This window comes from Callorhinus ursinus, unplaced genomic scaffold, assembly GCF_003265705.2.
Source record: "Callorhinus ursinus isolate GAN/ISIS: 27379988/994484 unplaced genomic scaffold, GSC_fseal_2.0 scaffold8, whole genome shotgun sequence".
NCBI classification, from domain to species: domain Eukaryota; kingdom Metazoa; phylum Chordata; class Mammalia; order Carnivora; family Otariidae; genus Callorhinus; species Callorhinus ursinus.
Window position 1 is genome coordinate 40,466,592 of NW_027397070.1, and position 27,633 is coordinate 40,494,224.

At 53.9% G+C, this 27,633-nt stretch overlaps 1 protein-coding gene across 2 annotated transcripts in view; it reads left to right on the top strand.

Moving 5' to 3' along the window:
- PLEKHH1 (pleckstrin homology, MyTH4 and FERM domain containing H1) overlaps positions 1 to 26,876 on the top strand; it is a 48,225-nt gene extending 21,349 nt beyond the window's left edge. For both annotated transcript variants that reach the window (XM_025869833.2, XM_073895400.1), the window contains exons 5-29: positions 2,165 to 2,248; positions 3,704 to 3,785; positions 3,879 to 4,639; positions 8,044 to 8,122; positions 8,791 to 8,882; positions 10,456 to 10,606; positions 10,804 to 10,946; positions 11,829 to 11,939; positions 12,848 to 12,934; positions 13,273 to 13,434; positions 14,380 to 14,460; positions 14,825 to 15,007; positions 15,403 to 15,511; positions 16,317 to 16,429; positions 17,015 to 17,191; positions 17,501 to 17,598; positions 18,073 to 18,250; positions 18,795 to 18,950; positions 20,038 to 20,138; positions 20,852 to 20,993; positions 22,157 to 22,299; positions 22,430 to 22,559; positions 24,263 to 24,349; positions 24,658 to 24,804; positions 25,765 to 26,876. In XM_025869833.2, the coding sequence (XP_025725618.1) occupies positions 2,165 to 2,248; positions 3,704 to 3,785; positions 3,879 to 4,639; positions 8,044 to 8,122; positions 8,791 to 8,882; positions 10,456 to 10,606; positions 10,804 to 10,946; positions 11,829 to 11,939; positions 12,848 to 12,934; positions 13,273 to 13,434; positions 14,380 to 14,460; positions 14,825 to 15,007; positions 15,403 to 15,511; positions 16,317 to 16,429; positions 17,015 to 17,191; positions 17,501 to 17,598; positions 18,073 to 18,250; positions 18,795 to 18,950; positions 20,038 to 20,138; positions 20,852 to 20,993; positions 22,157 to 22,299; positions 22,430 to 22,559; positions 24,263 to 24,349; positions 24,658 to 24,804; positions 25,765 to 25,926 (3,759 nt within the window). In that variant the 3' untranslated portion in view covers positions 25,927 to 26,876. The remainder of the gene's footprint in view (positions 1 to 2,164; positions 2,249 to 3,703; positions 3,786 to 3,878; positions 4,640 to 8,043; positions 8,123 to 8,790; positions 8,883 to 10,455; positions 10,607 to 10,803; positions 10,947 to 11,828; positions 11,940 to 12,847; positions 12,935 to 13,272; positions 13,435 to 14,379; positions 14,461 to 14,824; positions 15,008 to 15,402; positions 15,512 to 16,316; positions 16,430 to 17,014; positions 17,192 to 17,500; positions 17,599 to 18,072; positions 18,251 to 18,794; positions 18,951 to 20,037; positions 20,139 to 20,851; positions 20,994 to 22,156; positions 22,300 to 22,429; positions 22,560 to 24,262; positions 24,350 to 24,657; positions 24,805 to 25,764) is intronic.
- Positions 26,877 to 27,633: the final 757 nt, after the last annotated feature.

The following is a 27,633-nucleotide window of genomic DNA, read 5'->3' on the forward strand; positions in this document are numbered from 1 at the left end:
GGAGATTTAACTGTTAGAAGGTATGTTAGGAGCCAGGCAGGGGATGTAGTGGGAAGAGGACCAGGGAGGCAGACTGATCTGCGTTTGAATCCCCTCCCCCCCACGAGCACCTGCTGTTCTCTGACTGTGGGCAAGTAAGTCACGGATTCTCATTTACACAGCTGTAAGGTAAGGGTCATAATACACCCTGGGGCTGTCCAGAGAGTGAACTCAGGTAGTCTATGTATAGTATCAGACATGAGGTTGGTGTTTGGTCAGGAGAGCCTGACCTCCTCCACCCTGGCCTTGGGCCCTGCCAGCGTAGTATTGGAGCGGCACGGAGCTGGACCGTGAGCCTCGGTCAGCTGGTTGGCCAGAGTTTCTCAGTGAACGCGAGTAGGCAGACGCGTGGGTGCCCAGGAGAGGCCGTACCCAGCGTTCCAGCTTCGTTAGCCCCTTTGCTCCGTAGAGGGCATCTGAAACATCACTTTGCCAGTTCCCTGTGCCCGGCCTCCTCCCCTTTACAATCCCATTAACTTCACCCCGATGCTGTCCCTTCCCTCTGCCCTCGGCCTCACCTCCCCACTTATGCCCTGGCGCCCGAGCACCATCATTTCCCATAAACCACCTCACAGTGTGGCCAGATGACTTTTCATTTTCTGCACGTGAATTCGCCCTGAGGCGACAGCTGGCCCTAGGAGTATTTCCCCACCATCATGGGCAAACTTGGAATCATCCATCGGCATTCTCTGAACATACCCATCGTGCGATGTGCCTTGGCATGCTCTGGGGCACCCAGCCTGTGTTTCTGAAACATCATGGGAAAATACGATGTCCTCCCGTGATACCTCTCATCAGTTATTCATTGACTTTGGAGATACCTTTACCTCCTTTTTTCAGGGGTTCACAGAAGTGGCCGCATCTGGGGATTCATGGGCAAAATGATTCCTGCTAAAGCTTAGATCAGAAAAAAATCATTTTCCAATAATAAAAGGTCAGCATGGAAAGAATGCTGTTCTGCAAGTCAGTAGACCTGGCTTTAGTTGCACCTGTGCTCCCCACCCTGACAGAGGCAAGTCACGTCACCCTCTGGGCCTCCGTTTCTGCATCCACAGACAGACGTATCAGACGAGGTCAGGGGTTGGCAGACTTGTTCGGTAAAGGGCCAGAGAGTACATACTTTCGGCTCTGCGGGCCGTGTGGCCTCTGTCGCAACTCTTCAGCTCTGCCGCTGCATCAGGAAAGTAGCCCTAGATGATACATGAGTAAATGCCTGGCTGTGTTCCAGTACAGCTTTATTTATAAAAAGAGGTGGGGTGGGGGAGAGGAACCAGGTGGGAGCCTGGATGGTGGCCAGTTGGCAAACCCCTTCAGCTGGTTGTCCTTACGGTCCTTCCAGTATTCCCTGTGAACATTTCTTGTGTATCAAAGGACAGCATTCCACTTACATTTTTTTTTATTTAGCCTAGCCCTGATTTGTGGACACTTAGGTTAGGTCCAGTTGTGCGTTTTTGGCTTAATCAAATAATGTTGCAACTAATGATTCCTAACTAGTGGGTTTGTCAGGTCAGTGGTATATACATCTAAAACGTTGACAGATATTACCAAATTGCTGCCCAAAAAGGCTTTGCCACTTTCTAGAAGAGGGGTTGTTGTCAACAGCCTTGACAATTTGGGATAATATCAAACTTTTAAATTGTGTTAGTCTGATAGAGGAAACGATGTCTGACTTTTATGCGCATTTTTAAAATTACAATTAGGTTGAACAGCTTTTCATGGGTTTCTTTCCCTTTATTTCTCTTTCTGTTGACTTCCTGTTCATGTTCTTTTTGCATGTATTTATTGGTTTGTTCATTTCAAATTAGCCGTCTTTATGTAAGTCATCTGTGTTGTAAATCATCCCCCAGTTGGTCTTTTGATTTTAGGAGAACTTTTGTTTGTCATAGAGTAGTATCTAGTGATGGTATAGATTCATTAGTCTTTTTCTTCATGGCTTGGGGGCATGTATCATGCTGAGGAAGGCTTTTCCCACTTTAAGAATATTTTTTTAAATTCATAAGTGAGTTTCTTTTTTTCCACCCACCCCCCGCCCAGTTGCTTGATATTCCTTCTCAGGGTTTCCCGCCTCCAGTCATTCACTCCACTGGTGACCACTCTGATGAACTAAGCTCTCCCTTTCTTGCAGAAGCAGATGAGAGCTGAAGAAGCAAAAGTTGTCCAGGAAAAAGCTGCAAAGATCAAAGAATGGGTGACCCTGAAGTTAGCAGAGGTGAGTGGAAAACTCATCTCAGGAAGCCTGGAGTGGACATGCGAGGGGGCGTCCCTCTGTCCCCCAGCATTTTTCTTCCTCCTGTCTGCGGGGCCTTGACTGACCTTCCTTGTGTTAACCATTTGTCCTTCACTCAGCTTCAACAATGAGCCTCGTCGCTTCACTTTTCCCTTCCTCCTGTCGCCCGAGAGTCCCTGATCCGCTTTGTGTTCGGGGAGGCGCCCCGTCAGTCTCCCCCTGAGAGAACACACACCCTGCACCCACCCTCTGCACTCGCCCTTTGTCTTCTCTGTTCTTCTCAACTGGTCTCCGTGGTGGTGGTCAAATACACGTGTTTTTTCCCCATTTTTACTGTACAGTTCAGTGGCATTAAGTACATTCACAATGTCGTGCAGCCACCACCACTGTTTCCAAAACTTTCGTCACCCCAGACAGCAGCTCTGTGCCCAGGACTCACTAAGTCCCCGATCTCTCGTCCCCTGGCCTCCGAGAGCCGCTGTCCTGTTTCCCCCTCTAGTTTTACGGCCTCACTTAGGAAAGCTTGGGGCTAGAAGCTGCCGTGCTATTAGCAACAAGAAACAAAAAGCAACCTCTTTCTAAACAAAAGGGGAGGGAATTGAAGTTTGGAAAAGAACACACATCAACTTCTTTTCCTCTATCCCGACACAAGTGGTTCATGCCTGCACGGGGTATTGGCTCTTTTTGCCTCCCCGTCTCCTGTCACCTACTAGACTATGAGCTCTTGGGGTGCAGAGCTCATACCTGGTTTGTCTCCATATTTGCTGAAAGGTGCTCAAAAAAGTGGGTTGGATTTCCTTCAGAAGAAAATACTGCAACCATGCACAAGGGTGTCGTAGACAGTGTGTTGAGTTAAAGAAGCCAGACCCAGAAGTACGTACTGTATAATTCCATTTATACCAAAATGGGTACAACTGAGCCACTGTGTGCAGGGATGCATGCCTGGATGATAAAACCCAGAAAGCAAGGAAGTGAGTCTGGTACACTTAGAAGAGTGGTTGCCTTCTGGGGGAGGGAGAAGCATGTGACTGGGAAAGGGCGAGCCCGGGGTTGTCGGCAGTGCCGGCAAATTCCTATTTCTTGACCTGGGTGGTGGTCACATGAGCGTTCACTTCAGAGTCATTTGCCAAGCTCTTCGTTGATGTGGTATGCAGTTTCCTGGGTATGAATTCTAGTTCACAGTTAAAAAAAAAAATGGTATTTTAGAAAAGAAGGTGCCAGGGCTGCCAAATGGAATTCTATCCCAACCGAAACTGGTTAGCACAAAGGAAAGGGGGTAGGTCAGGGCTCCCTGGGAGGGTCAGCCCTGGATTGCCGGGGCACCAAGTGTTCTTTTTCAAAGATTTGCTCTTTAAAAAGGATTTTAATCTTGTTTTGAATTATATGCCTGAACCTGTCGGCTAAGTATTCTAAATCTTTATTTTCCTTTTTGCCCAGCTTGAGATGGAGAATCAGCACCTGAAGAGCAGTAATCAGCACCTGGTGGAGCAGGTGGGAGCCCTCCAAGATGCTCTAGAAGGTAAGCAGGACAGGCTGTGCGCGCGTGCCTGTGTCAGGGTGTGCGCTGAATTGAGGGGACTCTCACTATGCCTGTTCTTCCCCCCAACCACAGCTCTTCAGATGGCACCTTCGGGGAAGCTGCTGGTGGCCGCCCAGGAAACCCCAGAGCAAGATTCTGCCCCTTCAGGGCCAGGGGCACAGCCAGTAGGGCAGGACAGTGGTCCCCAGGCCCAGGGTGCCCTGAAGGCCTCTCTGCCTGCACCTTCCCCAGGTGCTCTGCAGAGCAAGGACTCTGGTCCTAAAGCAGGAATTTCCCTGGAGGATTCTAGTTCCATCGTGGTCCATCCTGGGGAAATAGCAGAGGCCAAGACCCTTCCACCTCATCTGGGAAGGGAGGGCTCTCCCCGCCGGCTGTGCATGAAGCCTCGCACCCACAGACATGGTTCGGCTTCCTGGGGGGAGGGCCTGGTCACTGCTCAGGGAGGGACACTCCCTGGGACAAAGAACTCTGCCAGGGAAGGTAGCCCGGGCTGCAGCCTCACACTACCAAAGGTGCGGGTCTCCAGCAACCCCCAGGACAGCATCCAGTTTGTCAAGCGGCACCACAGCCAGCCCCAGGTGGGCCCTGGGCACTTCAACCACGTGGTGAGCATCGAGATTGGGACCCTCTCAGCCCTCCACCCCTTCAGCCTTCCTGAGACCAAGGCCCGAGCCGAGCTCCGGGAGGAAGCAGAGAACGTGGAGATGGAGGAGCCAGCCCCAGCGGGGAAGAAGGAGGAGAGAGAGAGCCCGAAGGCCCCCAGAGCTGAGCTGGAGGAAGTGGATTTGGGCAGCAAACCCCCCACACCCCCCCTGCACCGGTTTCCATCCTGGGTAAGAGGCACTTTGTTTGCTGGGCAAGGGGGCAGGGGGCAGAGCGGCTCAGGGAGCGCAGACTCACGCGGAGCGCGCCAGGAGGCTCTGGGCCGCGTGGCCGACTAGCCGGGAATTGGCGTGATTGCGCGGTGGCTGGCTCTCCTTTCGTGAGCATGCGCCACCTACCAAGCTGGGCGCTTGGTGCACATTTTCTCATCTAATCTTCTGGACTCTGAGGTGGTGCAGTGCGCTGGTACGGAGCCCAGGTCTCCGAATCAAACCACTGGGGTTGAACTGCTAATTGTGTGACCCTGAGCATGTTACTCCACCTGTGAGCCCCGGTTCCCTATCCGTGACGTAGGGATGACAGTATGTGATCGGGTCGTTGCGAGGATGGAGCGAGCGAGCAGGCAGGGAGTGCCTGCAGCCGTGGTTCACAGAATCAGAAAGGGCTGGCTGTCGTTACCTGCAAGCTTTCACATCCTTATTGTAATACTGGATGAAGGATGTGATGGCCGGTGGCACTGCCTCAGAATCAGGGGTCTGGGTGGGGACACCGAGGAAACAAGACCAGCCGTGCGTCAGTCTTCGCAGAGCCCGGTGATGGCTACGCGAGGTCATTCTTTAGTCTCTTCATTCCGCTTTTGTCTTTTTGGCATTTTCTGTGATAATGGGGGGTGGGTGGGCCTGGATAAGGCTGCACAGGTCAGCGTGGAGGCTGAGATGAGATTTGGGGTGTGGAACGTGTAGCTCAGGGCCCAGCATGAGTGCAGGACCCCGCGTCTGTGCGAGCCGAGAGGTGCTGTCCCCACAGACTTGCGTCCTTGCCGGCACTCATGGAGCAGCTCGTGAGGGGCCGGGCTTTCGAGGTGGGCCTCGCTGCCTCCAGACCCAGCTCTAACCTTCTGGCTGCACTGCCTCTTGGGGGACATCAGAGAGCAGATGTCCCTTCTTCCTCGTGCTCAGATCCCCGGATGCTGCTGTGGTGGGAGACGTCTGAGTGTCCGGCTTCTGGCAGCACAGGGAGTGGGGTCCCTGGGGGGCGTACTTTAGGGCGACACTGCCTTTCATTTTCCAGCAGCACCTTGCAGGGGCTCCGTTTGCAATGCTGGCGGCCCAGGGAGCCTCAGCGCCGCAAGCACATGGGCCACGTCCTTAGCAGTGCTTGCTGACCAGCCCTGATGGCCGTAAGGGGGCCCGATGGCTGGAGACACAGCCACGCCTGGGAGCGGGGCCGGGGGGGCGGGGAGGCCTAGCAGGTCTCCCCGGGCCAGTCTTCAGGCCTTATGCTGCTGCCCTGTCCCTGAAGCTCTGGGGTCATGGGAATGCCACATGAGATGCTGCCTCCCAGAGAGCAAGGGTGAGGTGGAAGGCAGAGAAGGGCAGAGAAGGAGCAAAGGGGCAGGCGGGGCAGCAGTGGAGAGGATGTCGGCAAGGAGGGAAGGGCCAGGCCAGGCTGGACCACCGTCAGAACCATCCCTCTTCTCTTTCATTGTAACTACAAACGCTCTAGAATCCTAAGGCAGAGGTGGGCAGTGAGGGAGCATTCGGGTGAGGGATGTGACAGGAGGCCTCAGCAGGTGGTACCAGAGACAAGTGCGGCTCACTTCTGCCATTTGGCCAAAATAGAGCCATCCACCATGATGCCTCCGAGGAGTTCTTGTTTTCTGCCTGTACGGGTTGAGTGTGGGTTGAGGGGAGGGGGAGAGAGACCCAGGGGAAAAGGGAGTGAATAAATACAGAAGATGCTTCGGACGACACTTTCCCTATGTGACATCGGCTGAGCCGTGGGGGTGAAGGTGTGAAGGGTGTTGGGTCTTCCCAGAGGCCCTCCCTGCTCTCACCTGGGGCCCGGGACCCAGCAGTCGGCCATACCAGCTAAGGGGGAGTTGTCTCCTCTTCACAATCCTCATTGCAACTTGCTCCTAAAAAAACTCCGATAGGTGTCCACCCTCTCTTCTCAGGTGGGCCCATCGGAGGGGAAATCAAGACTGGGAATGGAGAGAAGGATATTTCTCAGTCAGAGGGAATCAGGTATACTGATCTGCCAGTTCAGAGCGTGCAAGAGCCCTTTTTCCGTTGATCCTCAAAGCAACCTTGTGAGTTGGGCAGTGGATAACTTTTGTGAAACACTCCCACATCTGTTTTACCTAAATCCCTCAGGCTCGCTTGCATGTCCTCTGTGAAGTTAGAGGCCTGACCGTGGTGAATTCCATGATCGGCACTAGCAGGAGTAATCCCCTCCTGGGACCCCCTTCCTCGCTGCTCCTCTCTCTCTTACCTCCCAACAGTCCGCTCAGCTCAGGGGAGGTCCCACCCGGCCCTCCTTCCCCCACGTACCCAGAGCTGCTGCTCCCCTCTGGGGGACACCCCAGTAGCACCCCACAGCCCTTCCAGCCCCCACCCCCCCAGCCCCACTGCCTCCCTCAGCCAGCCAGGCCCACCTGCCCTAGTCCTTTTGCGACTCCCCTGTCCCCTGAGGGGGTCTTTTTTCCCCCTTTACCTTGAGTGGAGAAAAAAGATGGGAAAAGTACCTGCGGGGCCTCTGGGTTGTTTGATCAAACCCATTAGAAAAGCTCCCTAGGCCTGTGGGCCTGCTTCAGACCCAGGAATCCCAAGGGGTCAGGGAGGAGTTGAGGATGGGGTTCCATCCATGTGTCTTCTACAGCAGGGTTCAGGGTCCTGGGTGAGCTTAGGCAGGCTTTGCCGGTTGGGCCTAACCGTGAACGTCATGTTACTGTAGGTAAAAACTGTGTCCCAGTTTCCAAACAACAGGCTTACAAAAGGGCGTGCCCTTGCCACGGGGCTCCCACTTCCTCATTATCAGCACCCCAGCTTCGAGGGGTGAGAGCCTGAGACCCAGGGCTTCTAAAATGGGTACGATTCAGGGCGCCTGGGTGGCTCAGTTGGTTAAGCGACTGTCTTTGGCTCAGGTCATGATCCTGGAGTCCTGGGATCGAGTCCCGCATCGGGCTCCCTGCTCAGCAGGGAGTCTGCTTCTCCCTCTGACCCTCCCCCCTCTCATGCTCTCTCTCTGTCTCTCATTCTCTCTCTCAAATAAATAATAAAAATTTAAAAAATAAATAAATAAAATGGGTACGATTCAGAGAAACAGGTCACTGACCCCGTCCTCTTGAACTTCCTTGCCCCAAGGGAAGGGTGGAGGCAAGCAAAGGAATGCCTATCTGTTGGATGCTGATTATGTTCCAGGTGTCAGATGTTCACTGACAGGTGAGCATGACCCCCACGTTAGCGCTGAGGAAAAGGAGGCTCAGATGGAACTTGCCTAGGATTACCCTACCAGTAATTGGCCAAGGCTGGATGTGGGCCTGCGTCCACAGCCATCCTTTTCCCTCCACACTCAGGAGGGGCTGGGCTAGGCTCTGAGCTGGACTCTGACCCTCTGGGACCTTCCATTCCAGGAGAGCCGGATCTATGCTGTGGCCATGGCTGGCATGAGGCTCTCGGATGCATCTCCCAGAACTAATGCCACCTGCTGCGGTGAGTCCCAAGTGAGCCCCACGTGCCGGACAGGGTGGGCATGCAGGGAGAAGACTCTTAGCAACACCCAGGGCCAGTGTCACCCAGCACCCCGTTCCCTCCCCCAAACAGGTGAGGTTCAGTGAAATCACACAGCCTGGCTACCTAGGAGGGAAAAGGAAGCTGTGCATGTTTAGCTCATCACTTATAGGGTGGGCGTGGCCTTGAAGAGGATTGTAGCCAATTACAGAGCTGGAAGGGACCTTAGAGGCGGGGCCCTCCAGCTCAGTCTCCCACCTGCACTGGCTTCTCTTCTGTAGTGCCCAGTAGGGGTGGGGGGGAGAGCTCCCCAGTGGAGAGCTGCACAGTGCCTTGATTTAGATGAGCTCCCTGAAGGAACCGCTTCCCTACCCTCTGGCTCCTGAGTCAGCTGGCCAGCCACTGAATCCCCCGTGATGTGAGCTCCAGAGTCTCACGGTTCGTAATTCACCTTCACAAGAGTGGGACTGAAGAAGTCCCTGGCCCCCATCCTAAGGACAGCCACCCCACTTGTTGCCTGGAGTGCTCTTTCAGGGAACACTATCTGCGGGGATCTCCTCCTCGGTCTGCCCAGGTGTCTGCCTCCCACAGACCCTTGAGTGAGTTATGGCACCTGAGTTAATCTCGTCCCTCTTCCCCACCCCCTCCAGCTTCAAGCCCTGCTGCCCTTGCGTCCCCTGGGCCTTTCTCTGGCCTTGTCTACAAGAATGTCACTGTGCCTGTCTACACAGCCCTGAAGGGGGTAAGAAGCTGCTGTCTGAGGTGGGGGTGTTCCACCCAGGAGGCCCCTTGTCCGTGTAGTGGCTCAAGTGGGGCTCTAGGGTCAGGCTTCTGCACACACAGGACTCTGGGCAGGGAGCTCAGCTACCATTTATATGTAATTTTACTTTTAGTATTTATTAGATTTTTATTATAAAAATTGTATGTTTACAAAAATTTGAATCCATATGATCATGGGCAAAGTGAAAAGTTAAATATTAGACCTACTCCTGCTTCACCTGTCTTCCCCATCTTTTTATGTGTCTGTCCCAGGAGGACTCCTTCCAGAGTATTTCATACGTGTTCAAACACATATTCCCATGTATACTCTCTTAATATCTCTGCGTATTTTTCTTTGGGTATAGTTGGCACACAATATTACATTAGTTTCATATCTCTGTATTTTTTAACAAAAATCAGCTATAACTGCAACATAACGTTTGCATACATATTTTTGTCTCCTTTTGTTACTGGTTTTTGAGGTCAAAACAGTAATACTTTGTAAAACTTTTTATAGAAGAATCAAAAAGCCAAAAGTGAAATTTTCTTTCGCATTGCTTTTCCCTAATTTCTAACCCCGGAGGCAACTATCATTCATGGTTTGGTGTTTATTCTGTGAGGCTCTCTGATGCATTTACCAGTGTACTGACAGGTATTGTCTGTGTCCGTGTCCCTGTCTCTCTCGCACACACACAGACACACACTCACACACACACCCACGCACATGCACACAGTGAGGATCATAACATACATGTCCTCTCACCCCTTGCTTGTTCGCATGACCATGAGTCCGATCTCCCGGCTGCACCTTCGTGCACAGCTCCGCTTCCTCTTATAGGGCCATCCGGTACCCGTTGGTGTGGATGCCCCATAACTACTCTAACCCGCCCTCCACTGGTGGACAGTTTAGGTCCTATCTCTTGTTTTTCTCTACAGTCAGTGTTGTGATGAACATCATTGCGCAAACACATCTCTGTGCACTTAAGTATCATGTATGTGTATTTCCAGAGGACAGAGTTCTAGAGGGGAAATTTATGGGCAAATGATAGGCATATCGTAAATTTTGTTAGGTAGTGCCAAGTTACCTTCTAAAAGCCTTTATCACGCTACAGAGTATCTTTTTCCCCACACTTTCACCAACGTTGAGATAGTTTTTTTAAATATTTGCCAACTGAGATGGCCTGTTTCCTTATCCGCATACTGCGTTTAAAGCGCCGGGCTCGGGCTTGGCCCGCGGGGCATTCTGGCCCCCTAGTGGCAGGAGGAAGGGTCACAGCAGCTGAGTACTCAGCCTGGATGGGGCAGGTCCTTTGGGGACCAGGGAGGATGGCGTGTGGGGGGCGGGAGGCCTAAGGAGAAGCATGGAGGTGAGGACACGAGAGTAAGGTGGAGACGGAACGGTTGTCTGGAGTGTCCCAGGCAGGTGATGGCACCCATGTGCCCCGACAGGCCATGTTGGCCACACCCTGGGCCCCAGGAGCAGGAGTACAAGTGCCCACGGGAAGGGCTGTGTTCTGCAAGGTGAGCTGCAGCGGGGGAGGGCGCCTGTCTTATAGAGAGCCACGCAGATCAGCACCGTGCCTTTTGTGGACGAATCCTCTGGGTCCGATGATGACCGCAGCTCTCAGGCGAGTTTCCGAACTTCGGTCCCCTGCTCTGAGTCCAGGAAGACCAGCGGACTGGGCAGCCCCCGGGCCATCAAGAGAGGTACAGGGGAGGGAGCAGGAGGGTGCAGGGCAGCAAGTGGCCAACCTTCTCCTCCCATGGGTGGGCTTATCCAGGGCCCCCTGCTTGTTCTCTGCCCATGAACCTCAGCTCCAGACTCAGAGGTCCCGGGGTCGGTGAGGAAGGCTGCTGCGGCTCCCGGGCTGGGACCCAGGCCTTGACTCCTCCTCCCTTGGCAGGCGTCTCCATGTCCTCGCTGAGCTCGGAAGGTGACTACGCCATCCCCCCGGACGCCTGCTCGCTGGACAGCGACTACTCCGAGCCAGAGCACAAACTGCAGCGGACCTCCTCCTACTCCACCGAGGGGCCGGGGCTGGGCGGGGTGAGCCTGGAGGGATGCGAGCAGGCCTCCAGCAGAGGCTGCCTGCCTGGAGCTCTCAGCCTGAGATGGGGGGGGGGGGGGCCCGGGGGGGGGGGGAGGGCGGGGGCGGGGGGGCCGTGACAGGTGTGAGGCGCCAGGGAGTGGGCTGGGGGACGGGCAGGTCCCAAGTCCGGTACACACAGACCCTGTGAGGAAGGAGAGGGCACCCAGTGAGCTCCTCATCGAGCCAGGAGTAGCCAGTGGGCTTTCCCACGGTGGCCCACCGGCCCCACACGTTCCCATGTGTTCTCACCCTGGAATGCCGAGAGCGGACATTTCTGGGGTTCTTACAGAGCACCACACACCGTGCTCAGTGCTTAGTACTCCTCATGCCTTGTCTCACGCGTCCTCACCATCCTCTCAGGATGAGGACCCCATTTTCTGGATAAGAAGCCCAAGGCTCAGAGCTGTGCTGCAAACCCACATCCCTCATTTCCTAGCCCCACCCTGGCTGATGTGCCCCTTCTTCCCCAAACCTCCCCCTCCCTTCCTGCTGCCTACCATGGCCTTTTCTTCCCCTTGGCGTGGCTTTGAAGGTAAGCTGACTTTTTCTTCCAAGGCCATTTCAGTCTGGCTCTTCGGGACGCCCTCCCTGACCAGCTTCTCCCTTATGCAGCCCCTGACGGGGCCACCTTGCTTTATGCTAATTGTGTCTGAACCCTTAGCAGGGCATGGTGCCCTGAAAATACATCTAGTAGCTTCTCAAGAATTTGTTTTTAATTGACGACAAAGCAGTAACTCAATGGGGCCATTTTGGCTTGTATGACATCTACAAACCCCAAGTGACTCCCCCTTTCTGTCCACTCCTCTCCCTCCCCCCGCCATACCCTCTCACCCCTGCAGGAGTCATTGGAGAAGTCAGGCTACCTGCTAAAACTGGGGAGCCGGGTGAAGACGTGGAAGAGGCGCTGGTTTGTCCTGAGACAGGGACAGATTATGTACTACAAGTCCCCGGTGAGACCCTCCTCCCCCAGGACAGTAGTCAAAAGGACCCCAGCCCAAACTCAGAACTCTTCAGCAGGGGCTAGAAGAAGGGTCGGTGGGGCCCCCGGCCAGAGGGCAGAGGGCAGAGGTCTGGCAGGTGGGGAGAGCCAGCCTGGCTGGGCGCCGGGGGCTTTGAGTCTCACATGGGACCATGAGGCTGGTCACTGGCTCTTGGAGTGAAATCAGGCACAGAGCAGTGAAAGGCAGTTCTAGATGAGTTGGCTTGGTGATTCCTTCTTACTTCAGAAGTTCATTTCTTTGAATTCCTGGTCCTGTAAAAGAATTGTTCCCAGGTTGCCCTCACATCATCTGGGTTGCTCTAACAGAGAGCCCACCACCTCCTCTACCGCCTTCCTGTACAGTTTGGAATTAGGGAGCCTTGGATGTTGAGATCTAGTTTGGCAGGACCTCCTTGGGGAACCAACATTCATGGTAGAAAGAAAGCGAAAAGGCCATGTGTCTGGATTCCGGGCCCGAATCACTCAATGAGTGGGCATGCTCTGGCTGATAAGTAAGGTGTGTGGGCACACTGGGAAGGGGAATGGTGATGTGTATGCCACTTATTTGCCACACTTGGCAAAGGATGGAGTAGAAAGAATTTAAAGGCTTTATAGCTCAGTAATAACATGGTGGCTTCTGATCCAATTTTAAAGACTCAATCTATACTTTTTGAGGCCTGGGTCAGACGGACCCATGTCTCTAATCGTTGCTCCATTTAGCTAGAACCAGGATCCAGAACAAGTTACCCACCATACCATAGCCCAGGAAAGCTTGGGAATCACCTTCCCCTTTGCCTGTGGCCTGGAGTAAGGTCTGAGGGAGAATGATGTGCTCTGGGAAGGCTCCTACCGTGTTCCTCCCCATTCCTGTCTTTACAGAGTGATGTCATCCGGAAACCTCAGGGTCAAGTGGAACTGAATTCCCGTTGCCAAATTGTTCGAGGGGAAGGTGCACAGACATTCCAGGTGGGCGGGCTCCTAGCAGCCAGTGGTTTGGACAAAGAGGTGCTGGGTTTGGATGGGACTATGATGGAGCAAAGCTGGGGCAAAATGAGCATGTGTTAGAGACATGTGGACGTGACCCTAATTTGTGAGTACCCGGAGGGAAGAAGAGACTGAATGTGCGAGACAGAGTGAAGGTAGCAGAGACGGGGAGAAGGGAACAAGGGAAAGAAGGGAGGGGGTCCCGGGGTGGGGAGAGGGAAGGCCCGGTGGGTTCAGGGATCTGTGCCCACCTCGGAGCCCGGTCCCCGGCATGCCATCCTGCCGTCCCCCCGCCCCCGCCCCCAATCCCGCCTCCACAGCTTATCTCTGAGAAGAAAACCTATTACCTGACGGCGGACTCGCCGGGCCTGCTAGAGGAGTGGATCCGAGTACTGCAGAGCCTGCTGAAGGTCCAGGCTGTGGGGCCTCCAGCCCCGCCGCGGGGTGGCACCAAACCCACTGTGAAGGGCTGGCTGACCAAGGTAGGAGAGGGGCTGGTGAGGAGGAACGCGGGCCTCCCGAGAGGCCGGGGAGCCAGGTGCCCGAGTGCGGCGCTCCTTACAGCCCGTCTGCAGGACTTGGCTCATGGGACTAGCGGGTGGGCCTCAAACACGGTCTGACCACTCAGGGTGTCAGTGAATGAACACAGAGATCAGGGTTGTGAGCACCACAGCTGTTGTCAGGACAGGAGGGAAAGGACCTATTTTGAGGTTATTAGGAGTTATTAGGAGTTGCTGCCCACGCCCACCTGCGCCCACCGTGCCTCAGTATGAATAGTGGGAAGCCGTGAGGTAGGCGAGGTAGGTGTGGCCACTCAAAGATGTCCGATGCCAGGCCATGCCAAACACCTAAAGGTGTTTGAGTTAGGACTCTTCTGGCTATAAGGAGCAGAGAAGTACTTGTTATCCTCAAGAAAATGGAAGTAAACAAGGAAGCACATGACCTAGGCCAGAACGCCATGAGGAAGCGAGGCCACTTGTGTGAGCCAGCTCGGTGCTCTTGGCTCGCTCTCTGCTTCCGTTTTCAGTCTGTGCTCGAGTCAGTCTCCACCTTTTGTGCACCTGCTGTGCCCTCATGATTTACATTTGTCCGGGGGCTTTAGCCCCCCATGCATGGCCCTGCACCCCCTCCTCAGCATCCTTACAGCTATGTCCGTATTCCCTGGGACAGGACATCGATTGGCCTGGTTAATCTTTTAATGGCGTGTGGTGCAAGGATGGATGGGGTGTCACAGGGTACACACCACGGACTCTCCATGTGAAAGGGCCGGTCCTGTTAGTAGGGCATCTGGGTGGCATCTCCACTAAGGACCTGAGTTTGACCAGGGGTTCTGAGACCTGCCTTCCTCTGGCTTCTCTTTGGCAGTCCTGGATTTACTTCTGGGATTACCTGGTTCTAATCACTTGGTCTTAATTTCTGTCCTATAGGTAAAACATGGCCATTCCAAGCTGGTCTGGTGTGCTCTTGTTGGGAGAACCTTCTACTACTATCGAAGTCATGAGGACAAGGTACTTCCTGGCTTCCTGACAGCACCCACACTCTGCTTTCCCCAGACCACATTCCTGTCGCTCCATGTCCTTGATGGAAGGCCCCGGCTTTTCCACTGACCCCACCTCAGGCAGCCATAAGTGTACAGAGCTGGCTGGGTCCCTGTAGCCTGAATGGCCAGTGTGCATGGCCCACAGATTCTACCTGTGGGGTCTGTCTGTGCTTCTTCAGGCAAGCCTCAGCCAGGGAGCTGTAGTTAACCCCCTCATTCCATGACCCGACCACATCCATGATTCCCAGCCCAACAGGGCTTGAGGGTTCAGAGAGAGGAGACTGCCCTGCTCCCTGCTGGCTCTCCCATTCACGGAAGGCTCCTGCCCACAGCGACCCCTGGGCCATCTGCCTGTGCGGGACGCGCGCATAGAGGAAGTAGATCGATCCTGTGACTCAGACGAGGACTACGAGGCTGGAGGAAGCCGGCGGTTGCTCTCCTCCCACTGCACCCTGGCGATCCACCCCCCAGAGCACAGCCCCACCTACCTCCTCATTGGCACCAAGCACGAAAAGGTAAGCGAGGGGGCTGGGCCTCCACGGCCGAGCTTCGTCCTGTGATTCCCATCTTCCCTTCCTTCCTTCCCAACCTCCCCAAATTCAAGTTTCTTTCCTTCCTGGACATTTTGGCAACTAGCATTCCCTGATTGGGACTATTCCTTATAGTGAATTCCCTCCCAGGGACCAGTGTCTCTCCACTGGGACCATGAGATAGCGCCTCAAGCTTAGCAACTTGGGTTCATGTTGCGTGATCCCAAGTCTTTCCTCTTAGAGACTGGTGGCCTTGACTTGTGCCAACCAGACTAGCCTAGGCTCACCCTGGGCTTGGCCCCTTCAAGGAAACTTCTCTGGAGCCCTCGTCTCCATTTTTCCCACTCCAGTCTCGGCCGATGGCTTCCATCCCCTTCTAGGACACGTGGTTGTACCACCTCACAGTGGCTGCAGGGGGCAGCAGTGCTCGGGTCGGCACTACCTATGAGCAGCTCATTGGAAAACTCATGGACGGGGAGGGAGACCCAGGTAAGGCAAGGGTGGCCATCCCTGCGTGGGTTGGAGGGTGGTGGCTGGGTAATGGTTGGTCAAAAACCCAAAGAAAGCATTTCTGTACCCCGAAGCTGTTTTAAAACTGTCTAAGCCATAGAAAGAAGGACATTCCCATCCAAGCTCCAGAGCCCCTGTTTCTGGTGAAGATACTGAGGTGACCAGGCTGTATCTGGGGGCATTGATTTGGGAACAGACTTTCCAGTGACCCAGGTCAACGTTTTACTTTGCTCACTGTGGGTTTGCCTGCTGGGCCAAGGGCTGAGGAAAGAAGGTAGCTGGTGCATAGTAAGAGTTTAACTCAAGAATGAAGCCTACATTGGGATTAGACCAACCCAAGCCTGGGGTGTTACAAGGTCTTTGTTTCGCTTCTGATCCTCAGGACCCTGAGGAACTAATGGCACACGCCATACACCCCTTCCCTGCTCCTCCGAGACTTGTTGACGTCAGGCTGGTGTGCGCTCTCCATCCAGCCCCGACCCTGCAGGGAGGGGCCGCCCCTGCACACACATGCTTGCACTCAGATACCCACAAGCACACGTACTCACCCCTGTTGCCTCCCTGCGAGCAAAGCAGTAGGCACCTTCCTGTGAGCCTCGCTTGTGAGCCCGCTAGAGGCAGGGGTACAGCTGCGTGCCCCACACTCTGTGGATATAAACCCAGCGCGACTCGTGTGTCCGGACAGTCCGTCGTTGTTTTCCTCACAGATCCACAGGGGGTGGGGGTGGGAGGCAAGTCCCCTCACCAGTAACTGCTTCCGCTCCCGGTGCTGTGCTTTGGGCAGACTCTCCTCTCTGGAGGCACCCCATGCTGTGTTACAGCAAAGACGGGCTGTACACCTCCCTCACCACCCTGCCCTCGGAGGCCCTGCAGACGGAGGCTCTCAAGCTCTTCAAGGTAAAACGGGAACAGAGCGCAGGCCCACCAACAGGTGCCCCCTCGCAGTGGGCCAGGCTCTCCCTGGAGCAGTTTGCCCACCGTGGTGATGCCGGGGTGGAACCCGTGCAGGTAGGGGTAGCTCACAGAGGGATCTGAGTGGAAGGGAAAGAGTCCCCCCACCCCCGGGTCCTCGCCTCGGCCCGTTACGGCGGGGAGGCGTTCACGGCTTCCTGGGGAAGAGCCAGTGAGACTCCCCCTTGAGAAACTCCCCTCCTCCTGGAGTGAACAGCAGGAAAGGCCAGGTTTAGGTTGCTTCTGAACCTGAGAGAGTCTGACCTACTTTGTGTCCATCTGAATATTGTCTTTAAAAAAATGGATGTCTTGCTTATGTAATGGACACATTTAAAGAAGGCAGGATGCTATCCCAAAGTAGCGGGCACAAGACGCCGCGGGCAGTGGCAGTGCTCCCTCTTAGAAGGTGAACCGGAGCCTCCCTGGGGGGATGGCCCTGGGGGGACAGTGGCCCGGTCTGCCCACTGTCAACCAAGGATACTAACCGAGGGGCTGTGGGTCTGCCCGTGCCCACCATCCTTGCCCGGCCAGTCCTGCCAGCTCTTCATCAACGTGCCTGTGGAAGCAGCCTCGGTGGACTACCACGTGTCTCTGGCCCAGACGGCCCTGCAGGTCTGCCTGGTTCACCCCGAGCTGCAGAGCGAGATCTACTGCCAGCTCATGAAGCAGACCAGCTGCCGCCCGCCTCAGAAGTGCTCCCTCATACAGGTGAGTAGCCCCGGGGCAAGCAGCCGACCAGAGCCATGGGCAGGGGCTGCAGGAGTGGGGGGGCAGGAAGGTGGACGGAGGGGGCTGGGCAGGCACCCTCTAAGCATGGTAGCCCGTGGGCTGCCTCCATACGGCTGTGCCTGGTCTGATCGTGTGATGGATGAAGCCTGACCAGGTTGGCCATCCTGGCGGCCACAGAGGGCTGGGGGGGAGCCCTGGTTTGGCGAGTGCTACGGGCTCCATAGCTCAGGGCTGTGAGGGAGGTGCTGTAGAGCCGGCACCCGCCCCATGCTGCCTGTGCCCCCGCAGTGCTGGCAGCTCCTGGCTCTGTGCACCCCACTCTTCCTGCCTCAGCACCACTTCCTCTGGTACATCAAACAGCAGCTCCAGCGCCACGCGGACCCCAGGTGCGTGAGCATCCTTTCCTGCTGCCCGTGCATGGGGAAGCGGGCCCGGGGGGCGGGGGGGGACCGGGAGGGACCAGGCTGCCCTGCCCCTGAGGTTGGCACGGCAGTCACAGAGACTTGCTCGTCGCTGTGTACACGAGTGGGCGCGTGGAGGTCTGGCCGTGCCTGGGCGGCTCTGCACCCTAGTCCGTGTACGCATGCATGCCTTGTGGGTGTCCCCAGATCATTCCTACATTTTCATGGTTTGTGGCCCCGTTCTTCTGGCTTCTGGAGAAAATATCTGTGCGAGCCGCCTGCAACAGATAGACCCATAAAGACAGATGAACACCACAGACCAGAGCATTCAGGGCTTTTCTCACCGCCAGCCCCGCTGCAGATGGGGTCTCGGCTGGGTCGGGGTCAGTGGCCAAGAGGTCAGAGTAGCAGGGATGAGTGGATTCTCTGGGATCTTCTTTCTTCCCCCCGTCTCTTTAGAAATGAAATTGGCCAGTATGCCGCCTACTGCCAACGGGCCGTGGAGCGGACGCTGCAGACTGGGGAGCGGGAGGCCAGACCGTCCCGCATGGAAGTGGTGTCCATTCTGCTGCGCAACCCCTTCCACCACTCCTCGCCCTTCAGCATCCCTGTGCATTTCGCCAATGGGACTTACCAGGTGAGGAGGCCGTGCTGGCTTCCCTGTCCTCGGTCCTCTCCTGTCCCTAGCCCAGAGAACACCTTCGGGCCAGGTGGGTGTTAAACCTCCTTAGGCTTGACAGATTCTCAATAGGCAGAGCAGCAGAAGGGCGGGCCTGGGATTTGGAGGTGGGAGTGGGACTGTGAACTCCGTGTGGAGGGAGAAAGGAGCTTGAATTGCAAAAGTGCTTCACTGTTTGGCACGTGGGAAGTAGATCTTTCAAAGCCGCAGCGTGAACAGGGAAGCTGAGACATTGACCAAGAAAGTGGTGGGACCAAAGGCCTCCAAAAGCGTGGCGGCGAAGGGGCAGCAGAGCTGCTGACTCCAGCTTACAGCGGGCGGGCTTGTCCCTGAAGCATGCACCCTCTGCACGTGACTAGAGAAACCAGCTTCCTTCGGCTTTTGCATTTGCCCTTGCTCCTTGCAGCCAAGCCTTCCCACCTTCCAGACTCACAGCCCTCCACTAGCCCTAACAAGCTCCTCTCCAGAAGTTTTCTCTGGGACTAACCCCTCTCTCGTGTAGGTGGTCGGTTTTGATGGCTCCTCCACAGTTGATGAGTTCCTCCAGCATCTGAACCAAGAGACAGGCATGAGGAAGTCCTCCCACTCTGGCTTTGCCCTCTTCACAGACGATCCTTCCGGGAGAGACCTGGAACACTGCCTGCAGGGGAGCATCAAGGTGATGGCCTCCCCACTGAGTCAACTGAGCCCCTCCTGGGATACCTCCAGGCTTCAGGGTTTGGATGGTGGGGAAAGAGCCGCTCTAGCGGGTGCCTTCCTATTCCACAGACTGTTAGGTTGGGAGCCCAAGGTGCTCCCCTGGCCAGAATCTGTGTCATCCGAAAACCTACCTGTACAGGCAGAGAAAAGTTGTTTTTGCCCTTGTCTCTGGAGAGAATATCCCCATATCCCTCACCCCCGCCCTTGAGGGGCTGTGTGGTATCCAGGGGAAAAGCTGCTTCTCAGCTTGGTGTAGGAAGGACAGGGAGGCTCTTGCCCCTATACACACACAGAGGTAGACGGCCGTCCCCCTGGACTCGCTGATGTGTGCTGTGCACTGCACCTCATTCTTGCCCTGGGTGCCAGGGCCTCTGCCGTGCTTACAGGTTCAACCACATTTTAAGCAGGTAGATCTATGTGGCACGTCTACAAGCGAAAGGCCCTTGAAGGGGATTTAAGACCTATCTTGTCTTGTGGTCTGGGATTAGTGCCATGGGGGATGTTAAGTGTTTGTGGGAATGTGTTGTAGTGTTGATGAGTATGAGGGTTTTGGTTCCGTGTCTGTTCTTCTTATGGAAACAGGACAAAGCCTCCTCCAGTCCTTTACTGTTCCCGGAACCACTGCGCGCGTGTCCTCTTTGTAAATGTCTGGGTGTCTGTAAGGCTTGGTTACACAGTAGGCCTCCAGGTGTACTTGTTGAAGAGAATAGTGGTCAGTGGAAGGGAAATGGAGCTGGTAATAAATAGGAGGCCACGGTTTTTGACGGAGGCCTTCCTAGCCGCCGGGGAGGCCCCCTCAGGTGTCAAGGCCAGTGGGGGGCAGCATCCCAGGCTTTCTGCTCATGCCATGCCCAGGGCTCTACCGCTCTGTCTGGGGGGTCGTTGTAAGACACCTCTGGTCCCAGGCGCATGAGGCCTGCACAGCAGCCTCCTGATGGAGGACAGTCACTCGACTCTGCCCTGCTGCTCTCCCTGGGTCCTGCCCCTGGTGGGACCTGTACCCCTCGTCAGGGCCTTTTCTGACTGTCCTCTCCTGCCTGTTTCAGATCTGTGATGCCATCTCCAAGTGGGAGCAAGCCCTGAAGGAGCTGCACTCTGGCAAGGCCGAGGGTGGCACACGTGTTGTGAAGCTGATGTACAAGAACAGGTCCCGAGCGCCGGCCAAGGGGGAGGGGGAGGGGGGCACTCATCACCGTACCCTTGGGCCTGTGCCAGACAGACAGCGCGTCCACAGACGGCGCTGTGTTGTGGGCAGTAGGTGGTGGCCCAGGCTGGCTCTGGTGATCCTTGGTGAGACCCTGGGCAGCTCAGGCTCTTGGTCCCTGAACTGCATGTACACACACACACACCCCTGCCAGGAAAACGGACCACCCTTGTGGGGTGGCTGCACAGGTTCCATTAGAAGAGTGAAATTTTGTATGAGCGCTAGATATTCAAGGCTCAAGAATAAATAGCTCCAGCAAATATAGAAGTAGATACCATGATTTTTTGTCCATTTGGATAAGAAAATCCCATCCCAGGTCTGTCTCCAGGCACATGATTTCCAGTATTCTCTTGGCATCTTGAACTCATCCAGTTCCCTGAGAAGCTGTGGCTCCGGAGCAGACCCCCTCAGCAGACCCAGCAGGGCAGTGGTGCGGTCAGGTGTACCCCGGGCCGTTGTTGCTATGAGCGCTCACGGCCCTGGGTCAGCCCTGGGTCGTGCTTAAATTTTTCTGGAGGCAACAGAAAATAGGCTCACAGATGGTATAAAAAGCGTAGTTTCTTTCTTTGGAAATCAAGATAAACAGTTGCCAAGATGACCTCATCCATTTGGGATCCCAGCTGAGTCTTGGCTGCTTCTCGCCATCTTCCCTGCAGGCTGTACTTTCGGAGTCAGGTCAGAGGGGAGACGGAGCGGGAGCGGCTGCTGCTGGCCTCCCAGACTAGCGGGGAGGTAGTGGCAGGGAGGTTTCCTGTCAACAAGGAGCTGGCTCTTGAGATGGCTGCCCTGATGGCCCAGGTAAGGTTCTGTTCAGGAACTGGGAAGATCAGGGCACCATCTTTGGGCTCACAGGGGGGCACGTAGCACACAGCCTGAAACAGGAGACCGCAGACCCTGCGGTGCCCGAGGGGAGGGTGGCCTGGCTGTCTCTGGCTGTGGAGGGAAGCTGACTCCTCACCATCACAGCCCTTCACTGCGGGTAGAGATTACATGCAGAACTCTGGACGTGGAATCCAGAGCCCTGCCCTTGAGCACTGGCCACCTTCCCACCGTGAGATCTTGGCCAAGTCACTGCGGTGGTTTCTGCCTTAGTTTCCTTCTCTATATACCAAAAACAAAAATGCCTCCCTGCCCTCCCCCACGGGGTTGTACTATGTACTTCAGTGTGCTACTGAAATGATGTATATCACGTAACAGATGTGATAAGATTTGTACTTACAACTGTAAAACATTGTAAGTAGAATCAGGAAGAGGAACGTGCATTTGGACTTCCACTCTCTCCCTATTACCTTTAGGAGGCTGTCTTGCCAGAGGTATCTGGGATGCCCTCGGGGTTCCCATGAGAGAGGAGGGTCTGAATGTACATGCTGGAGAGGAAGGGGAAATAATAGCTGACCTTTATAATAATAAACATTTGCTGAATACTCCATAGAGGGTCCTCTGCTAAGTACTTTATACGTATTATCCCAGTTAGTTCTTATCCCCACATGAGGAAATGGAAGCCCAGAGAATTTAAATAACTTGCTCAGGGTTACAAGGCCAGCAGATGGCAGAGCTGGGATCTGAGCCGGGTGTGTGATTCCAAAGGCCACATTTGGAACACTGCAATACTCTAGGATCTATAGCATCTTCAGTCCTGGATCTCATGTTTGGATTAGAAGCCAGAAGATCCATAGTTTTCCCTTGCCTGCCACTAATGAACTGTGTGTTTGGATAAGGCACTTAACCCCCGCTGTAAAAGGAGAGTGGATGTAAATAATAATTGAGGACCATAAGGTGGTTTCTCTAGTGTCTGTGAAACTTGAGATGAAGGGTCTGTTCACAGGAAGTGTTTTCACATCCATCCACACCCCATCAATGAAGTGATGAAGTGATGGTTTATTTCACCTCTCCAGCAGCCCCAGCCCCACCCCACCCACCTCCGGATTCTTGACTGCTTCTTCCATGTGCTTGCAACCCAGGTAGAATATGGGGACTTAGAGAGGCCCAGCCCACTAGGCCCTGGGAGCACACCCCCTGCCAAGGTTCAGCATCACCTCCAGCAGGTCCTGGACAGGTTCTACCCGAGGCGCTACAGACATGGGGCACCCCCTGAACAGCTGAGGTAGGCTGCAAGGTCTTGGAGGGAGTTGCTGTGGGGAGGCAGGGGCTGCAGGGTGGGAGATGGCCTCAGAGCTGCAATGAAAACCTGTTGGCATCTCACTGGCCCATTTCTCTCCATCCATCCAAACCAGGCACCTGGTAGATCTGCTGACCACAAAGTGGGCAGCCCTGCAAGGCTGCTCCCCTCCTGAGTGCATCCGCATCTACCTGACAGTGGCCCGGAAATGGCCTTTCTTTGGTGCTAAGCTCTTTGCTGCTCAGGTAGGTGCTGATGGTTTCCGGGGGAAGGAGTGATTACCACACCCTCAGGAACGTGCCCTAAATTTCTCCTCAAGCTACTACTCTCCACATCTGTTCCTGTTTGAGCCAGTCCAGGCTGCAGGGCCTGCCTGCACGCTAGCAACCACCAGAGGGTGCTATTTCTCCACCCATTTCTGGCCTCCACTTTCCACGGTCCAGAGCAGAGTTATGATCACTGCTTTTGGGCCAGGATGATTTCTGGATGACCTTCATCTTTTTTTTTTTTTTTTTAAGGTTTTCAGTTATTTATCTGTCAGAGAGAGAGTGCGTGCACAAGCAGGGGGAGCAGCAGGCAGAGGGAGAAGCAGGCTCCCTACAGAGCAAGGAGCCTGATACAGGACTCAATAGGATCCCTGGGATCATGACCTGACCTGAAGGCAGGCAGAAGCTTAACCGAATGAGCCACCCAGGCGTCCTTTAATCTTTCCTTTTTGACTTCTCAGTGCTACCCCTAAAGAAAAATTATAGGACCAACTAATTTACACACAAGGGTTCAAACTTGACATGACAACCACCTCAAGAATACTTTCATTTTTTAAAAAGTGTAAAAGAACAATATATAACCTAAACAAATACATCTCTACTGACTTAGCATGGCCACAGGGGCCTCTTAACTACTCAGGCAACAGTTAATTTCACCTGCATGAAGCCCAGGTGGCCAGCAGTAATTTCAGCTGGAACTTTTCTTGGCCAGGTGTCTGGTATGCATAACTTTATTCATAATCAGAGTATCATGTCCTCAAAGCTGGATCATGATCCTATTCACTGACGGTATAGACAGTGGACATTCACTCATTCATTCAGGAAAGAATTGCCGAGCTACTAGGTCTCAGGCACTGTTTGAGATTGCAAGAGATGAGCTAATCAGATACCATCCTGGCCTTAGTGGAGCTTCCACTAGTAGGGGAGATACATGTTAATCAGATAATCATATGTATTCTTTAAATAACACATGTAAGTTATTTTACAAGCTATCATAAGTGCTTAAGAAAGGAGAAGTATTGGAGTGTTATAAAGGCATATACCAGGGTACCCTGGGACCCTCTCAGTCTGGGAGGTTGGGAAAAGCTTCTGAAAATGAGGACATGTCCATCCCCCTCCCCAGTCTTTTGGGTAGGAGAGCTAGGAAATCTGGATTGCCCTATTGCAGGTGTGGCAGTGAAAATTAGTCATACCAGGAATTGTTTACCAAATAGCCACTTTCCTCACTAGTAGAGCCTAAAGCCCAAAGGATTGCATTCTTGCTTTCCTGTTTCTTTCTCAGCCCGTAGGAAATTGGCTGAACCAAGATGCACTTCAGCGGGGAGAGCCTGTGGGTTTTATGCTGTCCGTTTGTGAGCACTAGGAGAACACAGCCCGTTCTCTGTGCCCATGACCAAGCAGCTGGGGCTGGCCTTGTTCTGCAGCAGAGCCTCCTAACCAGGGTACTGTGGGTCCCCTCCCCTCTCGAGGTGGTAATTAGGTGGCCAGAGCCCCAAAGCCAGATGTCTTCTGTTTACTTCAGCATGCTGTACAAATACCATCTTTCATGTTTTCCAATACAAGACAAAGGTTGGAAATCACTGCCTAGCAGATTCCTGGATGTGCCTTCTTCCTCCGAAAGCTCTTATGGTGGAACATCCCTAGCTGTGGATATGTCTGATGGGATTTTCCTGTTTCCCCAGCCTGCCCAGATATCTTCCAAGGAGAGCACTCTGGTGTGGATTGCTGTGAATGAGGATGGTGTCAGCATCCTGGACCACAACACTATGGTACGAAAGAATAAGGGCTGGCTCTCTGACCCTTCCTTCTCCTGAACAGTGCCTTTTCTTCTCCTCTGTAGACTCAAAGGCCTGAGCTAAGTGACCATGGTTTCCCTACCCACCCCACCCAAGCCTTGCTGTCCTCTAGTCTAGACACAGCTTATCGACATTCAAGATGTAGATCTCTACATTAGGACCACTTCCAGGTTCTCCCTTTCTGGTTAAGGCTTCCCGTGCCTGGCAGAGACAGTGGGTGCTGGTTCGGCTCAGGAGGCAGCTGGGAAGTCTCCCCAGAACTGACTGGCTTCTTCTTGCAGCAAGTGCACATCACTTACCCCTACTCTTCAGTAATGACCTTTGGCGGCTGCCGGGATGACTTCATGCTTGTGATTAGATCCATTCCAGACCAGAGCTCTGCGAAAGGCCACATTGAGAAGTTGCTCTTCCGGATGGCTGCTCCCAAGGTGGGTCTGACAGCTGCTAAACCATGTTACTTGGATCTCTCTGGTCTGAGGAGGAGGGCTTGAAGTGAAGGGAGGAAGCTGGGTTATGACTGTACTTGAGAAGAGCCCTGCCCCAGGTAAAACTTTGGTCTTGTCTATAATCAGTCCTCCAAAGGGTTCAGGTCAGGTTGTAGCTCAGTAGCCGCTGCCGAGCTGGCGGGTGAGGGGCTGGCTGGGAGGGCGCACGCTCTGGTCCAGGTGCTCCCGTGGTGCTATCAGCCCCTGCAGCCCGGGGCCGCACAGGCTGGAGGTGGATGCCTACTTGCTCCCCACTTGCTCCTCTTGCAGCCGACCCAGGGGCCAGGGCGGCCAGCTTCCTCCTCCGTGCACTCTCTTCTCCTGCCTTCTGTCAGCACCGTCCCCAAGCGGGACAGTCTGCATGTGCTCCCCTTTCCTTAAGGTCGTAAAGTCCATCCCAGAGACCTCTTCTGCTTTAAGGCCTTGTATCCTGGCTCAGTGCAGGAGATGCGAACTAGCAGAAACAACAAAGACTCCAAAACCCAAGTTCTGATTTAGTTCCTGACTCCCTTCTGAGAGTAGGTGGAAACCCTGCTGTTTCAATCCTAAAATTGCGAGTTTCCCCGACCTCCTCCTTTTAATACCACCCCTGCCAAAGGAGAGGATATAGACACTTCCTCCAGGGAGGCCTGCTTCCCTGGCTTGGAGAGGAGCAGAGCAGAATATCGCCTCTCCTGTTCTCAGGAGGGTACTCTGTGTCAGTGGCCCTTCGGACCAGCAGGCACCCATTTCCCTGGGCCCCTGAACCTTACAGAAATGATCCCGACATTTTCTCCCAGGTATTTTTACGAGGTAAGAAACTGAAGCCCAGGAAGTTTATGCACCCAGTGTAGCAGCTAGTATGTGAGAAAGTCAGGATTCAAACCAAGGCCAGTTCAATTCCTTTGTTTCTGTTGTCTCAAGATTGCAGAGGTTACGTTCATCATGGCCAGCTACATGAACCATTGCTCTGCAGCTGTGAAGCCCCCCACCAACCCACCTGCTGCCCACCAGCTATGGGAACTGGACGGACAGCAGTTCTTTGCTTCTGTTCCCTGTGCTGCCAGAGGGCCAACGTTGCTGTGAATGTTTCTCCTACCCCTTCCCCGCCCCCGGCTCCGAACCTGGTGCCTCTGGGATCAGAGATCTGTATCCTGGGGTATGATCTACTGTGATGGGCCTGACAGCCCTCCCCCAACCCCACCCTGTTTGTTCTATGAAATGCATTTCAGTGTCCATGAAACCTTTACTCTCTAGGTGCCTTATGTTTCAGGGCCCAACTTTTAAAAATCCAGACCGAGTATAGAAACCACTTTTTTTCACCAGAATACTGAGCTCTGGATGCTGCCCGATTCTAGACACAGACTGGAATGGTCCACTGTTACTGGTTACTGAGGGCATCGGTGCTGTAAATCAAGGCTTTCTGCACTGATACTCTCAGGGAAGGCTAGTATCTTTTATATTGTACATGGTCCTTATGTGGGGATTTATACTTGAAGTTTTCCCAACATCCCTGAACAAGATAGGAATAAAATTTCCAATTCACCTGAACTGTGACAAAAGCCTGGAACTCCCTAAAACTGGACTTCCGTTCCCAGATGGGAAAGGTATTGACAGGGCTGGAGAAAAAGGAGTAAGACTCACCTTTTCCCTTCCCCACTGAAAATGAGTAGGCATTTGCAGTGCCCCTCTGGGGCAGCAGCTCCTGTCCTTACAGGACAAGGAAAAGGCACTATCCCTGCTGAGGTTGAAGCTGTTCTCCCTCACACTGGACTGTCAGCCCAACTGGGTACAAGCAAGGGCAGGGGGTAAGTCCAACATGACCTCATTTTAATGACTATAGACAGGGCTCAGTGAAGGCTGTGCTTCCTACTGTAGAATGGGTGGTCGTCACTTGTTTCCTTGTTCTTTGAAAGACCAAGCAAATGCACTCGTTTCTGCTGCTTTGTGAGGCCACCAAAGATGAGTCAGAAACAGAATCCAGTCTTGCTCCTCAAGACTTCTGGCGAACTTCCGCTGGGAATTAGTCCAAAGGCAAAAGGCACATAGGCTAAGAGCATCCTGGTGATACAAATATCCCCCCATCCCCAACTAAGACCTTATGTTGAGTGTGGAGATGATCTTTGTCTCCACCCTCCCCTAACAGAAAAACAGACGAAAGAGTTCATTATACTCTGATTTTCCAGCATTGGAGAAACTGAGTTTTATTTCATAGCTCTAAGGCAGTCTGAGCATTTGTCAATAACGTGCTGAAAACTGTATGGGTTTAGCAGTAGCATTTAAGAACCAAGCCTTTGACTTCAACAAAGTGTGTGTGTATTGCACACCGCAAAAACTTCAAGGCTGGAACTAGTTTATCTGAACACCTCAGCTGCTGTAGGCTTTCCCTCTCTCACCCTTTAAACTGACAAGCATGATAAAAAAAAAGCAGCACATGAGAGTGTCTTTTTTAAATGAACTTGACTTTGCAAGGCTGGAAATTTTACAGCCATCTCCCATTTCTGCTGCTGCCTTTCCCCCAGAATTTGGGAACTAGCTGAGACATTTCTACCTCGAACAAGTCAAACATCACATGTACCACAGGCTCCGAATAACCCCTACTGGGCTGGTGTAAAAGGCAGGAATTACAGTTCTAGTTTGTAATACCCTTAGTGTCTCTGAAGCCCATGAGGATAATATTTTCTACCTGGGAGTTAAAAAAAAAAATTAGGATCCCAAGGAAAAAGCAAGCAAGGATGGAGCTGTGTTCACACTGAATTTATGGGTCAAGCTATTTCCCCCACCCTATCTCCT